Source organism: Perissodus microlepis, chromosome 10 (assembly GCF_051167445.1).
Source record: "Perissodus microlepis isolate ML-2025 ecotype Zambia chromosome 10, ASM5116744v1, whole genome shotgun sequence".
Classification (NCBI taxonomy): Eukaryota; Metazoa; Chordata; class Actinopteri; order Cichliformes; family Cichlidae; genus Perissodus; species Perissodus microlepis.
This window is the reverse complement of record NC_140470.1, coordinates 3,423,987-3,437,854: the sequence shown is the minus strand read 5'-3', so window position 1 is coordinate 3,437,854 and position 13,868 is coordinate 3,423,987. Positions and strand designations below refer to the sequence as shown.

Below are 13,868 nucleotides of genomic sequence, written 5' to 3'. Positions count from 1 at the left end.
TAGGAACCGGTATGTTGTAGAAACCTAATTCTCTACAAATCATTCCCAGTGTAATGAAATGAATCTGTTTTTTTCCCATGCCTTATAGACTGCATCATCTTGTTGCCTTACTACGGCAGGGTCCACGTTGTGATCTGGATGGCGTTAAATCTTTAAAAGGATATTGAGCTGATAAACAAAATGTGTCACTTAAAATGAGTTTCGAGTAGGACTGAAAGGACAAAGCTGCGCTCCTTCACCGATGAGGTCAGGAGCGGGAAGCTCGAATTAAAATCCGAAGCATGGTGCGGCATCTCTCAGGATGACGTGCATCTTGAGATATGCGCAATGCTGGGAGCGATGCTTGGGAAAGACTTCTGAGAATGCTTCCTGGCGTCATCACATGGGCTGTTTGCAGTAATCTGTGTTCCTGGAAATTAGTATTACTCCAGGAAATTAGACCTAAGTCACATCATTAAAAAGCTCCACTTTCAAGCTGCTAAAACAGAGTCCCCGTTTCGTATTCTTATTATTGTGACCACATGCTGCACGCTTTGGAGTTTGCATCCGCACATTAATGAAAGCCTGCTTCTAATAAGCTGCAGAATAGCAGCTGAAGCAGCACAGCAGGACAACACGGAGGGGCGAGACGAAGTGAAGTGCACTGGGATTTTTGTGCAAACAAATGAAAAGTCAACATCAGGCAAAAACATGTTTATGTGGCCTAAAAGGGCCATAAATAAAATTTTATTCTCTCAATTTATTAACAAGCCACAGGAAGTCCATGACCGTCTACCACAGCACTTAAAACATCTCATTCTGGCGCAGTCCACAAAGACATGAGACCCATTTGAGATCCTCTTGAGCCGCTGATAAATCTGAAGGCTCTCTTCCTCGCTCTGACTTCCTTAGAAAAATAAAACAAAACGTGGAAATACTGTACCAAACTGGAGGCGGAGCGGCAGGGTGATCCTTTTCACACTGAGAAGGGTGCGTTAGAAAGGGCTATGAGTGCGTTCGGGGAAGCTTGAATCAAACGGCAACAACAACAATAATAAACTAGGAAAAACCCTCAAACTTTTTTTTGTGTGTATGTTTCGTTTTTGCTAAGCTGAAGCAGAACATGTTTCGCTTTCAACCACTTCAGGATCGCCACCGTTTATCCATCAACTTCTTCTCTCACATTACGTTTCCCCCTCCCAGCAGTCTGCCCTCTCCTCCAGAGCCCTCTATCGTGTTTTGCTTAAAATAAAAGTGAAATAATATTTATAATGATAAAACCTATAGCAGCAAAAGAGTAACAGAGGAATAACAGCTAGAAGCGAGTGACCCCTGGATTGATAAGGAAGGCATGGGTTAAAGAGAGGTCCATGAATTTCTGCCCGGCGTGTCGGGCCTGCGATGAGGGAGAGGCACCTCGGCGACCCTCTGAGCTCATCTTCCCTCGGTGGGCACCCTGCCGAGGGCGGCCATGATGCGGCTGAACCGTTCGCACAGCTCCAGGGTGGAGTAGGTGGGCAGCTTGGGAGGGTCGTGGAAGCTTTTGATCTCCGTTGAGCAGTCCAGCAACTTTGGGAGGAAGTCTGTCAGCTTCTCCTGGAGGTTAGCTGCAGTCAAGAAGTGAACAGACAGAAAATAAGGAACTGTCACCATGCATTGAAAATCAGATTTTCAGGGCCATTTCATTAGTTAGAAAGGATGTCTCACAAGTGAATGCATGTGTAAAAGTCACAAGAATTGGGTGACAATAATCTCCTTTTCCTGAACAGAGGTCACCATCTCTGCCGACTGATGCTGCAACAGCTCAGCCCTCTGCAGCCATCCGTCAGAAAAGGATCCTCTCAAAACATCTGGTTAGGAGGTCATTCCAGTACACAACAATACCATTTCAGTTTCTTCCATTTACCAGTCAGTTAGAAATACAACTGGGTTGACATCTAATCGTGGATTATTCATTTCTACATCTTAAACTCATTCATGATCAGATAATAGTGGGGAAAAAATACCTGCAGCAGCCAGTCGTAGCCCTCAGTCTATGGATGGTCTGAATGTCATAATCCTACTTGTTCTCAAGTGATCACATTTACAGGATTTTCAGAAAACCTGACCTCTGACCTCAATGTCACGGTCACTGAGATTTTTAGTAGATCGATTTAAAAGTCATATATTTGAGGATGTTTTTCCTTCCCACTGTCTCCAAGTGCTTGCTGTTGGAGGTTTCTCTCTACTATTGCTGGGTCTTTACCCCACAATATACAGTGATTTAGAGCAGCGGTCCCCAACCCTCGGGCCCCGGACCCGTCCAGGTCTGTGAGTCGTTTGGTACCAGGCCGCGAGAGTTGAGACTCGGGTGTGAAATTTATGGTTTTCAACATTTTTATCGTTAACTCTGTTTCCCTGGGTTTTTTCCCGTGTGGTAGTTGTGCGTCTTATTTTGAAAGAAATATTTACACGTTACCATAGCGACCAGAAAGCATTAAGGGGAAGAGAGGAGGATGTTACTCTCTAATGAACGCTGCTAATAAAGTTACACAATTACACAGTGAATTCACGTTTATTATTATATTTATAAAATACCACAGTTTTTGTCTTGGTTGTATCATTTTATTTTGTTGTATTTATCCACAACACCTTAAAGGCCGCTCCGTGAAAATATTGTCTGACATTAAACTGGTCCATGGCACAAAAAGGTTGGGGACCGCTGGTTTAGAGTGACCGTTGTTGTGATTTAGCATTTATCTTACAGCTACAGTGGCTACAGGTAGGTCCAAGTGTTTACTAGTGCAGAGTTCTGTGTTGTACTGTCATGACATTGAAATGCCATCATAGGAGAAATCATAATAAAATACACTAATAAATAAGTATTTCGATCTACTTACAAACATTAGTATTGTATAAAATGTTATCTTTAGGTGATCTTTTTCTGTCAGACTTGTGCCTTCTGATACATGACCTGAGCCGCGGCCTGATTATGGCGATCTTCGGCAAAGGGTACGAGAGAATGTACTAGTAACCTAAGCCAACTCTCCGGAAATATCTAATAGGTTAAGTGTGTTTCTTCTCCCTTAAGGACTCACATTCCATCTCTTGGCCCAGGTAGGAGCACCAGCGGTTCCTCATGTCCTCCACCGCCAACAGGTCTCTCTCTGCGTCGTGGACCAGCAGCAGAGGGATGCAGGGCACCACCAGCTCATTCATGATGCCCAGGCCTGTGGTCACCTCAGGCTCTTCTCCCGACTCAAACATGGCAGCTGCTTGCTCATTTAGTTTCTGTGGGGCGGGGGGAGGGACACTGATGAGTCTTTTATATCAAAGCTTTTATTAGTTACTCACACATTCATTTTGGACTAATATCATAGCTTGCTGTGTGGTACAGACCACCCAAGAAGTTTCTTTTGGAGAGTAAAATTCTCTTCTTTTATTAGTCTGTTACTTAGGACTAATGAGCAGCTGTGTGCGTGTGTGTGTGTGTGCACACTGCACTTTGAGTTTTTAAGCTGATAAGTCAAAATGCCAGCATTCAAAATGCAAAACCACTGGGTGACATCACTGTGGCTACATCCAGTTTTTCTATACCATCTATCAGCAGAGGGGGTTTAAGAATACTGAAACAAAAGGGCACATTTAATGTTTTTAAATAGATTTACAAAAGCCTGAGGAATCTGTGAGGTTCACTAAATGGGATGAATGGCCTGTTTTCAGCGTCTTTTTCCTGCAGGATGATTGCATTTGTCTCTGCCTATCAGGGACCCTCACACTGACATATGCCAGCTCGCCCAACGTCAATAACCCCACAAACATCGCTGCTGTTTAGATTTCTATCTTTATTCATTTCCAAAGTAATAGGAAAACTGCATATTTTAGTTTTATAGAAATCCCTCAGTCAGAACATGGTATATCAACCTCAGATGGAAACTAGTGAGCTAATTTCCAAGTCCATTAAACCTCATAAATCCTCTTTTTCATGGATGCCATGATGTCAAACTTCACTGTAACACCCCAGAGAGAAGCCACATTGAGCATTTCGGGAAACGGAGAAGAGTTTGGCCCTGGAAATGCCTAATGACGTCAGGCTTAAGAGGATTGATGAGCAGGCTGCTAGAACAAACCTCTTGTTGCTGTCGCAGCACTGGTGTGCTCCCATCCCTCTGACTTACACAGAATCAGTGCCTCGTACCTGTCCCTTCACACCCTGCTCCCCCACAAATCAACTCCCCCGTAGTCTGAAAACCTCAGCAAAAGACTGAGCAAAACTTTTTTTACTCTAAATTGTGTCGTTTCCTTTTCTTCTGTTAGACGAGTACTCAACAGTAATCCCAGGTATCATTAATATCACAGAATATCTTTAAGTCGCTGGAACTAAAGGATCCTGACATTCTTTAACAGGTAAGCTTTTCTCTCTGGTCGAGGCCTCAAACACCTTGCTGTCACACACAAACTCCCTGACCTTGTCTCTGAAGAAACGAGCTGTCTGGAATCAGAGACTGCAGGGTGGAATTGCAAAACATCCAAATACATTAACTGTGTCAATGTTAGCAGTGTTTTCAATTAAAACAAGAGCTGAAGGTAAACAGCTGAGTGCACACAGCTAGACGTTCTGGCCAGAGAACTAAGATGAGCAATCGCCCTGCACAGTCCTGAGGTTTGAGGTTAGCTGAGGACACGCTCGTGTCTCATGGTAATGTGTTTACACTCACTGGCCCTCCTGCTTCCTATTCCCACTCCAGTGATTACATTACAAGCACAATGCCAGTGTAAGGTTACTGAGTGCAGCAGCGAGAGGGCTGCTAAAGACCAGTATGAGGCTGATCAGACCAAACTACCCCCAGCCCTAACCAATAATACCCGAGCATAGCCTGGAGCTTGGTGGGAGTGAAATGAAAAGGGGCTCACTTCACAACGCTGAAAGGATTTTCATCCGTCAGTATCAGATGAAAAATCTTCAGTGGAATCTTTTGTGGGCTGCGAGCAAGCCAAAGCAATATCTCAGCAAAAGCAATTTGATTATGGTGCTCTGCTCGGTGTCGGAGGGGAACGTCTAGCCGTGAGAGTTTTGCTGAGTCACTTTAGCAGAGGAAGTTTGACACAGAGGAAAGGGAGTGACACAGAAGAGACGGAGATCACAGAGAACAGCTGCTTGATGCAAAGGCTTCCGTTCCAAAGCAGCTTCTTTGAAGTCGCTTTGTTTAAGTCGGAAAACACAGCACACAGGGCTCACCAGCAAACACTCTCGACGGTAATGGCCGAGCAGCTCCTCGTCGTGCCCTCTGTACAGGCCTTTTAACAAAAGCTCCTTGTTGTACTGGTAGGCGTAAATCAGATACATGAGAGCCTCCACATAACTGGAAAGAAAGATATTACATTCAGATAAAACTGTAGCAAAGACACACTGGCGGCTCACAGAGTAACACAAGAAGTGAACTCGGTGAACCCACTGCACAACTTTAAAGCTGGGGAGCTGCACGATTGTAAGCTGCTGCCCCCTGCAGGTAAACACCAAGATGGGAAATTACATGAAAATAAAGGAAAATGCGAAATCAGTTAAATCTCTAAGGAGACGCTGGGTTTGTTTGTTTGAGGTTTTTTATACATTTGCTAAAGAGGCGTCAACATACTTTGTCTTCTGGAAGAGCTCCAAACCGGTCACCATGAGGATGGTGGTTTCACGAAAGTTCCTGTAGTCCTGATGCCATATCTGATAGAGACAAGCCAAAGTCAGATTGTCCAGCCAGTATGAATCTGCTCAAATGTACAGTTTTAGATGAACAAAAGACAGACGACACAACTTCTGACCTCATATTCATCCATGTTGACCTCCTCGGGTTTAATCAGGTCCAGTTTGGCACGTGCCACATTCATAATGCTCTTACATCTGTGAGAGGAAGAGGAACGGGGGGTTACTGAAACGGAGCTGGTGAGTCATCGTGAGGTACTCCAGGAGATAAAACGCTCCACCCTGCCCCTAGGCCTTAACGTGGCTTAATGAATCACTCTTTAGTGCTGAGAGGACTAGTGAAGCACTCCTCCAGAGGCTTCTATTGAGGCCACATTCACACATAAATCTAATTATCTCGCTCAAAATAGAGGAGAAGGGAGAAATCAATTTTTCTCTCATGAATATGGATCGAGGCCAACAAGCATAGCTGAAAAGTTTTAAGAAATAGTAAGGGACATTACGCACCCTAATGACACCAAAATGTCAGAGTTAAAAGAGGGGGGGATCTTGATATACAGCAGTGGTAATTTGAAAAGAAAAAGTCAGTATTGGACATGTGCCTTGTATGATTTGTGTTCGAACAAAAGGCAGAAGGCGTGCAGATCAGAGAGGATTAGCAGCATGATAGTGTTGCTCTGATGAGACACAGTCAGTCTGTGCTGAGAGTAAAACGGGAGCTCTTACAGTCTCTGCTACCCTCTGCTGGTCACTACGAAGAACCGATTTCAGGTAACCAACTCAATTCTGACACAGCCAGGGGAAAAAATGCAACATGATAATTTTTTAAATTACAAGCTTGCGGCAGAGTGAGGACTGCACCTCTCATCGAAGGCCAGGTTCCTGTCAGCAAACTGTGTGAGCAGAGTCCTCTCCAGAATCTTCTTGGGTGCCTGGTTTTGGATGAAGTAAACGATGATGTGCTGTAGTCGGTAGTCATTCTCAACCGGCGTGTCTTCTTGGGCAAATCTCAAGAGACGTCCATACTCCATCTTGATGGCCTGAAGAAAGAGACAAAGGAAAAATAAGCTACTTGTCACTGTGTGAGAGAGAAGTTACTTAAGTAAATGACAGCTTAATTTAAGCAGCACACCTGAGTGCCGCATGTGTACATGTAAGCCCCTAAAACTATTCCACTATCACAAACAGAATCCAAATCTGTGGGAAACACTGCAGTGGTCTGAGGAACAATGTTACACAGGAACACAATAACAGAAGAGGAGGTGAAGGAAGTGAGTGAGAGCGGAAAGGAGAGAGAGGTTGTACCTTAAAAAAGGCCGCCTCGGGCCCATTCTTTTCATACGCGCTGCTGGATTTGCCAATGGCCATAATTACACCCTGCATGTCGGGGGTCATCATCGCCTGCCCAGGAAGCAGGAACCATGTTAAACAAGGCCCTGGTGATGAACTGAGCAAGGTCAGGCACTGTGTTATCTGCTCTAACTTTCTACAGCAAGGCGTACCATAGTCAGGACATGCCAAACATCACTCAGCAGTCCATGCACCGGTTGGTTAGACGGGCAAAAGTCGGCGGGGATGCGACCAGTCAGTTTAAGAGGCGGAACGCGCAGTGCTCACAAGGATAATGTGTAAAAACCAAGACAGCCTTATGAAAAATGTGTGTGACAGACAACCCAGAGTGCAGGAAGACAGGCTGGAGCAGCAGCCCTACAGAGGATATTCAGCACTCAGTACACACTGACCAGCAAACTACCGCCAACATTTACAGAAACATTGATTCCATGATAGCTGCATGAAAGCTATCTGTTAATTTTTACCTCTGCCAAGGAGGTTTGATGTTTTTGGTAGCACTTGTGTGCGTGCGTGTCATTCTGTCTGTAAACACGACAGCTCGCGAAGATTTGAATAAATGCTGATAAAACTTTGTAGGGGTGTAGGTGGGGTGGAGTTAACAATCCACGTTGAAAGAAAGGAGGAATATCGTTCTATATTAGTTAGAGATACTTTAGCATCACATTATATAATAAACTCAAGTTAATCGGTCCGGTTATTTATCCATCACCTATTCCGACATAATGTTGGTGTAATCAAAGTCATGTCTGTCATGCTACATACAACTTCTTAGTGTTGTTTAAAAAGAACAAAATACAATACTGCCTCCTTAAAAGTACATAAGATTTAGCTGCCTTGGCGGAGGTTTGCGCTCTTGTGCAAGTAGCATCATACATATAAGAGCACATGTGCATCACAGTATGAAGCAGCAGTCTCGCCTGTTGATGTGTGTGGTTCATGAAGCACACAAGGTTTCTGCACAAGCTCCACCTGACTTTGTGCCGCGATGTCGATGGCTCAACGAAAGACTTTTCACATGAGTAACGCAGAGCAGCCAACAAAGGGGCCAACCTTACTGCACTGCACTGTGAAAAACCTTATGCTCTATGGAGCCAATACAATTGGGCAATGAACCTCTCATTCTATAGATCAAACAGGCTCAGACAACACTTGATGGAGCCAGAGCTACCTCATCATCATACCCCCCCTCCTCTGACTCAATGACAAATGTCCCCACATTAGGAATGGCCACCTCGACTGTGCGCTGGCCAGGGGACTCATCCTCTGTGACCAGGTCAGGAGGGGGGGTTACGGGAGTGTTCATCTGGACCTCAGGCTCAGGGGAGATGGGAGGGGGGAGAGACTGGAGAGAAAATGGGACAGATGAAACAGGAACGATGGAGGACTGATGGAAACAGAAGGAACATTATATAGGGCAAAGGTGAAACAGGAAGAGGAAAAAAGTTTTAATAAAATGAGCTCATTTTATATCTCCGCATAAGACTTTTCTAAACTATGCAAGAAACTCTGAATCCGTGTTAAAACTCAGTGGGCACAGTTGTGGAAAAGTGGGGCAGAAAGTTGAATAAACATGACACAGCAGTGTTTCCCCTAGGTGGGAAATAATCTTTTTGAGTTGCTGTAATTGTTCCTCCTCTCAGTACTGGCTGTGGAAAATTTCTAAATGGCTTATTTTATGTAAAAACTCACACTACAGACTTCAATGGGCCAAGTTGTCAAGCAGGTATCATCCATGGTGCACTTTAGGGCTGCCACAAACGATTATTTTGATAGTCGACCGATTATTTTTGCGATTAGTCGACTAATCAGATCATCATCCATTGGACGTAAAACGTACAGCTTATTGCACCAGCAGCATCTGCTCTTATATAACTATCATTAGCTTACAGCTTTAAGTGTTTAAGGTATGTGCTAACTAAAAATAAAGACAAGATGAGAGTTTATTACATTTTAATGAAATCTGCAGACTGTTTCGGTGAAGTTTAATAAACTCCTTGCTATCTAAAATATAACAGGACACCGGAGTAAATTCTCCAGCATCTCACACTTCTGATAATCAGCTGTCTGCTTGACGTTTATTCAGCTGTGTAAAAACTATAACTTTAATCTCAGCCAAACCGATTTACTCAGGAACAAATAAAATACTGAAAAAAAAAACAAACAATAAAATTTTTAAGTTATCTAAGTGACTTATGTATGTTTAACCTGAGTAGCGAAAGACGGCGGTGGGTTTGAAAACGATTTGCCGGGAGTCCGGTGTTCTCACGGGCTCTAGTGAGCCTTGCCCCCGGCTAGCTATCGAGCTAGTGGGTAACAGACGTCTCTGAAAACGTCGGAGCGCTTTTGAAAATATGTGGTGTCTTGATAAACTGAGCAGATATTTGAGGTTTACACAGCTACATTCTCGCCTGAAAATATGTTAAATGTTTATTTTGTGACCCAGAAAGAATAATAAGAGTAATATTAAAACTAACTAGCTGCCGCCATTGTTGGAAACTGAGCAGGGCCACGCTATGAATTCTGGGACACAGCTTCTTCTTCTTCGGGGTTTAACGGCAGCTGGCATCCTTGTACATGCAGTGCTGCCATCTTCTGTTTCAGTCCGTTATTACACTCTTAAATCCTACTACTTATTCCTGCGTCTTTTGTGATCTTACAAAGCTCCAAATGACGCGTCGACTATTAAATCAGTCGTCGACGATTTTGATAGTCGACGTAATCGTGACTAGTCGACTAATCGTGGCAGCCCTAGTGCACTTTACTTTAGGAAACTTAGCGAGCCTGTGAAAAATGCTTAACCTACCCATGTGATGCAGGGGCAGTAGAGTCCCACTGTACAAAAGCCATCCGACATTTATAAGCTAAATGCTCCTTTATGTTCACCAGCTGGTTTTTCTTCGTATCTGTGCAGCTTGGTGCTTGTATGTTTGGTACGGGGGAGGTTACAGTCTATTTTTTTAAACCAACTGGCTGAGTGAACCAGGAGAACTAAACAGACCAGCAATGGCTCTTTGAGTTCATCAAAATAAGCAACATATCTAACACAGAGGCATCCACGTGATCCACCGTTAATAGAAAAGTACCGATTAAAGCAGTGTTTAAGTAACAGCTCTCGACTGACATAGCTTTTTGTTGAATACACATATGAATGTGACTTGTTTAGAATCAGAAAGCGCATGCATGACTTGTTGTGAGTCTTCTGTAATGTGTGTCTTTGCATGTTTTACATACAGCATTTAGTAACGCTTCAGGGCTCCTCTCCTCCTGTTCAGCAGCAGCCCTGGAGATGGCCCTCTCTGTGTCCTCCTGCAGGTGCTTGGAGTCATTCGTGGGTGATGGCTGCTCCATGTATTCAGGATCCTGCTGGGGAACTACAGAAGGAGCACACCACCATCATACAGAAGCAGCAACACTTCAGCACAGTCTAAGTGACAAAATCTGCAGTTCTTTTAATGGCCACTTCAGGCTGGCCTCAAAGCACATCAGTCTCCAATTAACAGCATTAAAAACACACTGACAGACGATTTATTTGTTTGTGCTTTGTTAATGTTAGGGGAAAGTGTTTACTTTGACATAAACCCACAAACATTTTTCCTATTGCTTGCGCCGTGCAACAATACTTTCATGCTGCAACAAGCAAATAACAATGCAAGCATGTTGACTGAGAGCGCTTGTGTGTCTGTGTGATATACACTTGCACAACCAATAGAAACACAGAACGAGGTATATGTAGTATCTATCTGTAGGTATATGTATAAGATCGTGACACAGCAGAAGCAGAACACAAAGACCACCTCAACACAAATACTGGGTCACTCACTCAACCTAGTGGTTAGAGCAGGGCAAGCCATTCATGTGTGAAAGGACTTTAAAGGAGTGACACCTCTGCATCATGTCATTATGTATATGACTCTATGCTTTTATTTTGGTGAGGTAACCAGAATGTGATTAAAAAGTGCTTTTACCTGAATAACAACAAATAACTATGCGTCACTGTCTAAGGGTGTATCCACCATAATTCAGTACAACTGAAATACATTTATAGTTTTTTGTAATAACTCTATTCTGTTTTGCTATAAATATTGTAGAATTTCACAGCGCACATTGCCAGCTCATTTCCAGACTGTTTTACAACTCTTCAGGGAACAAAAGATTTTATATATACTGCTGTTTCTTAATAAAGCATTCTACTCTCTATTGTGAGTGTTATGGCTCTGACCTGCATTGTCTGGAGGGCTGGACTCAATACTCATGGGCTGAGGGGAAGAGGAGGAAGTGGAAGTGCTGGATGCCGCGGAAGCAGCGGCGGCTGCTGCTGTGGCCAGTGCCAGCTTCTCCTGTTGGGCCTTGCGAGCCTGCATGATGTCCCACTCTTCAATCTCCTTATCAAACTGTTCATTATCCTCCTTCACATACTGCTTCAGGTCTGGCGGCAGTTTGTCCATGCCGCTGAGGATCTGCCCCGTTTCCTTGTCAAACTCCTCTGCAATGGAGAGTTAGGAAAAAGAAATATGAAGGTTTCCTGAATGTCTATTTGGGAATCAGTTCAGTTCAGAAGTATCAGATGTAGTAAACACATTTAGGTATTGATACAGAGAGAGGCTGATGACACAAAGTAATGTGATATACAGCTCAAAACCCCAAAAGACAATCCAGCCAACATTCTGATATGAGTCACTTTTCTAATATGACAACCAAAAGAGAGATGCAAGCACCGGAGAAGAGTTCATTCTTACCTTCTGTGAGAAATGGCTTCTTGTCATTGATGTACATGAGACAGTAGGCACTAGCATTGCGGTAGCCTCCAAAAGAGTCCCTGACAAGCTCCTCCCAGGATGACTTTGTCACTGAAATATCATTGTACTTCATCCAGCAACGCTGATGTGGGTCATAGATGTAAGCCCAGTAGTGGCCTGCATTGGCCTGGCCTTCATGGACCAACACTGCGTGAAGCCGATATGGAACCTGCAGAAACACAAACAAGGAAATGTGAGGGTTGGGTTTATTTTTACAAGTCAAGGTGAAAGGACTGGGTTGCTCACCTGCATCATAGATTTGTCCGTGTACATCAGCTCAATGGTTCTGTGAATTCTGGTAATACTCCCCTGCAGATCTGGAAGTAGAGGATCATATACGACCTATTAGCATGTGCCATAATAATGGCCAGCATAGCGGTAGACAGATCAATCACGCTGAAATATACTCATGCTATCACAACTGAGTGCAAATGACTGGATACAGAAGGAGCATAGCCCTACCACGAGTGTCATTTTCCACTTCACTCCTCCAACGGTGCAAGCAGCCCTCAAGCACTCTTAACTCTTCTTCGGTGATGTGGCGTGGGGCAGGGTGCATGGGGAGGTCGGGGGGTAGACGGGACTGCGTGAAGGGCTTATGAACGGGTACTCTCTGCTGCTGGGCTGCAGAGGGAGCAGTGGGAGGACCTGACGCAAGGCCCGAGCTCTCCAGAGGAGGTAAGGAGTCTTGCTCAGCTGTGCTGCAGGGTTAGAAATGTAAACTTTATGACATCTCTAAAAAAAAAAATAATTTTTTTTTGTCAACAGGAGTGCCAGGCCCTCTGCCTCTAACCATCTGGGCTCTCTCTTACAGTGAGAAACTCTCTTACACTGCCATTTTGCTCGACTTGTTGCCTGTGTTTTGACGTCACATCATGTGTTGTGTGACACAGCCCTCTCTTGTATGTCCCACGTTCCATATATTTTCAAAAACTGTGGAAGGACTGGACAAGTTTGTTCTGGTAACTGTGACTGATTTAATGTGATAATATTAACCTTTTATCATGTTTTGTCCCATTTGTTTTTTGCACCATCTAATCTTCAACTCGTTCATCTTCACCTTCTTTGTACAAATCTGACACACACTTCAGGCTTTTTTTTTGTAAAACTCACATTGGTGGTGGCAGTTGTTGTCCTGTTGTTCCACCAGGGGGTGCTGATGTGTCAATATCGTCCACTGGGGAGGTACACACTGGTTTGCTGGAAGCAAACTCCATGGCATACTGGAGGACATCTGCCAGAGGAAACCTCTTGGGGCCTGAGCCGTAACTCAGATACCTGAGAGAAAAACAGAGACGTAGCAGAGATGGAAGGAGGCAGACGGAGCAACAAAGTGGAAAGGGCAGAAGATGAAAGGGTGCAGTTTGAGTGAAAAATGACTGTGGCTGTCTGGCAAGTTCTGCTGACCTTGGCTGAATAATGGGGTATCAGTGGACAAGCCATACCTCTCCAGTCGCTGTTGGAGGAGTGTCAGATGCTCTTTCAGCCGTCTGATCTCCTCCCTCTTGATCCTGGTTATTTCCCTGTTCCTGTCCATGTACCTGACAACGCACACATATCACACCAGGAGCTTCAGGATTACATATATATACACTACAGGCTAACGGAGGTGGTAAAAAAGAAAGCCTGATTACGTTACCTATCCATGTAGAGCATAGAGGGGAACTCAAGCTTGTTGTGAATCTTCTCAGGACGTCCAAGTGCTTGGTTGAACTCAAATCTTGACAGTTCAAAGGTCAACACAGGAGGGAGTTCTGTGAACCAGTGCTGTAAGAAAATTGGATGTTGATGGACTTTGGTATTCAAAAATGATCGAATACAGACCCTCAGATACTCAGCAGCATCTGATGAACTGGAAATTTAAAGATCACATGTCATGTTCTCATTTTTAAAATCAGACATTGGATCTGTATCAGAATGTGAAATGTCCTGGAAAACAAACGGATCTATACTAACTTTGTGTTTCAAATACTTGAATGTATTTGTTCCCACATTAGAAATGGGGGACAATGTCATGCAAGATAAACAGGTTAGCTTGCCGTACTGTGATGCAAAGTAAAGCACTG

The 13,868-nt window shown here is 44.0% G+C and overlaps 1 protein-coding gene across 4 annotated transcripts in view; it reads right to left on the bottom strand.

The window, feature by feature from the left end:
• Positions 1-689: 689 nt before the first annotated feature.
• usp25 (ubiquitin specific peptidase 25) overlaps positions 690-13,868 on the bottom strand; it is a 34,303-nt gene continuing 21,124 nt past the window's right edge. For 2 of the 4 annotated variants that reach the window (XM_084941501.1, XM_084941500.1), the window contains exons 11-25: positions 13,442-13,569; positions 13,248-13,343; positions 12,916-13,080; positions 12,265-12,503; positions 12,049-12,119; positions 11,743-11,971; positions 11,226-11,489; positions 10,238-10,377; positions 6,959-7,054; positions 6,515-6,693; positions 5,773-5,851; positions 5,595-5,674; positions 5,198-5,321; positions 3,057-3,249; positions 690-1,586 (exon numbers count right to left, since the gene is read on the bottom strand). In XM_084941501.1, coding sequence (XP_084797627.1) covers positions 1,414-1,586; positions 3,057-3,249; positions 5,198-5,321; positions 5,595-5,674; positions 5,773-5,851; positions 6,515-6,693; positions 6,959-7,054; positions 10,238-10,377; positions 11,226-11,489; positions 11,743-11,971; positions 12,049-12,119; positions 12,265-12,503; positions 12,916-13,080; positions 13,248-13,343; positions 13,442-13,569 — 2,256 coding nt within the window. In that variant the 3' untranslated portion in view covers positions 690-1,413. Of the gene's footprint in view, positions 1,587-3,056; positions 3,250-5,197; positions 5,322-5,594; positions 5,675-5,772; positions 5,852-6,514; positions 6,694-6,958; positions 7,055-8,174; positions 8,349-10,237; positions 10,378-11,225; positions 11,490-11,742; positions 11,972-12,048; positions 12,120-12,264; positions 12,504-12,915; positions 13,081-13,247; positions 13,344-13,441; positions 13,570-13,868 lie in introns of all 4 variants that reach the window. The other 2 variants (XM_084941504.1, XM_084941502.1) reach the window with 2 other exon arrangements.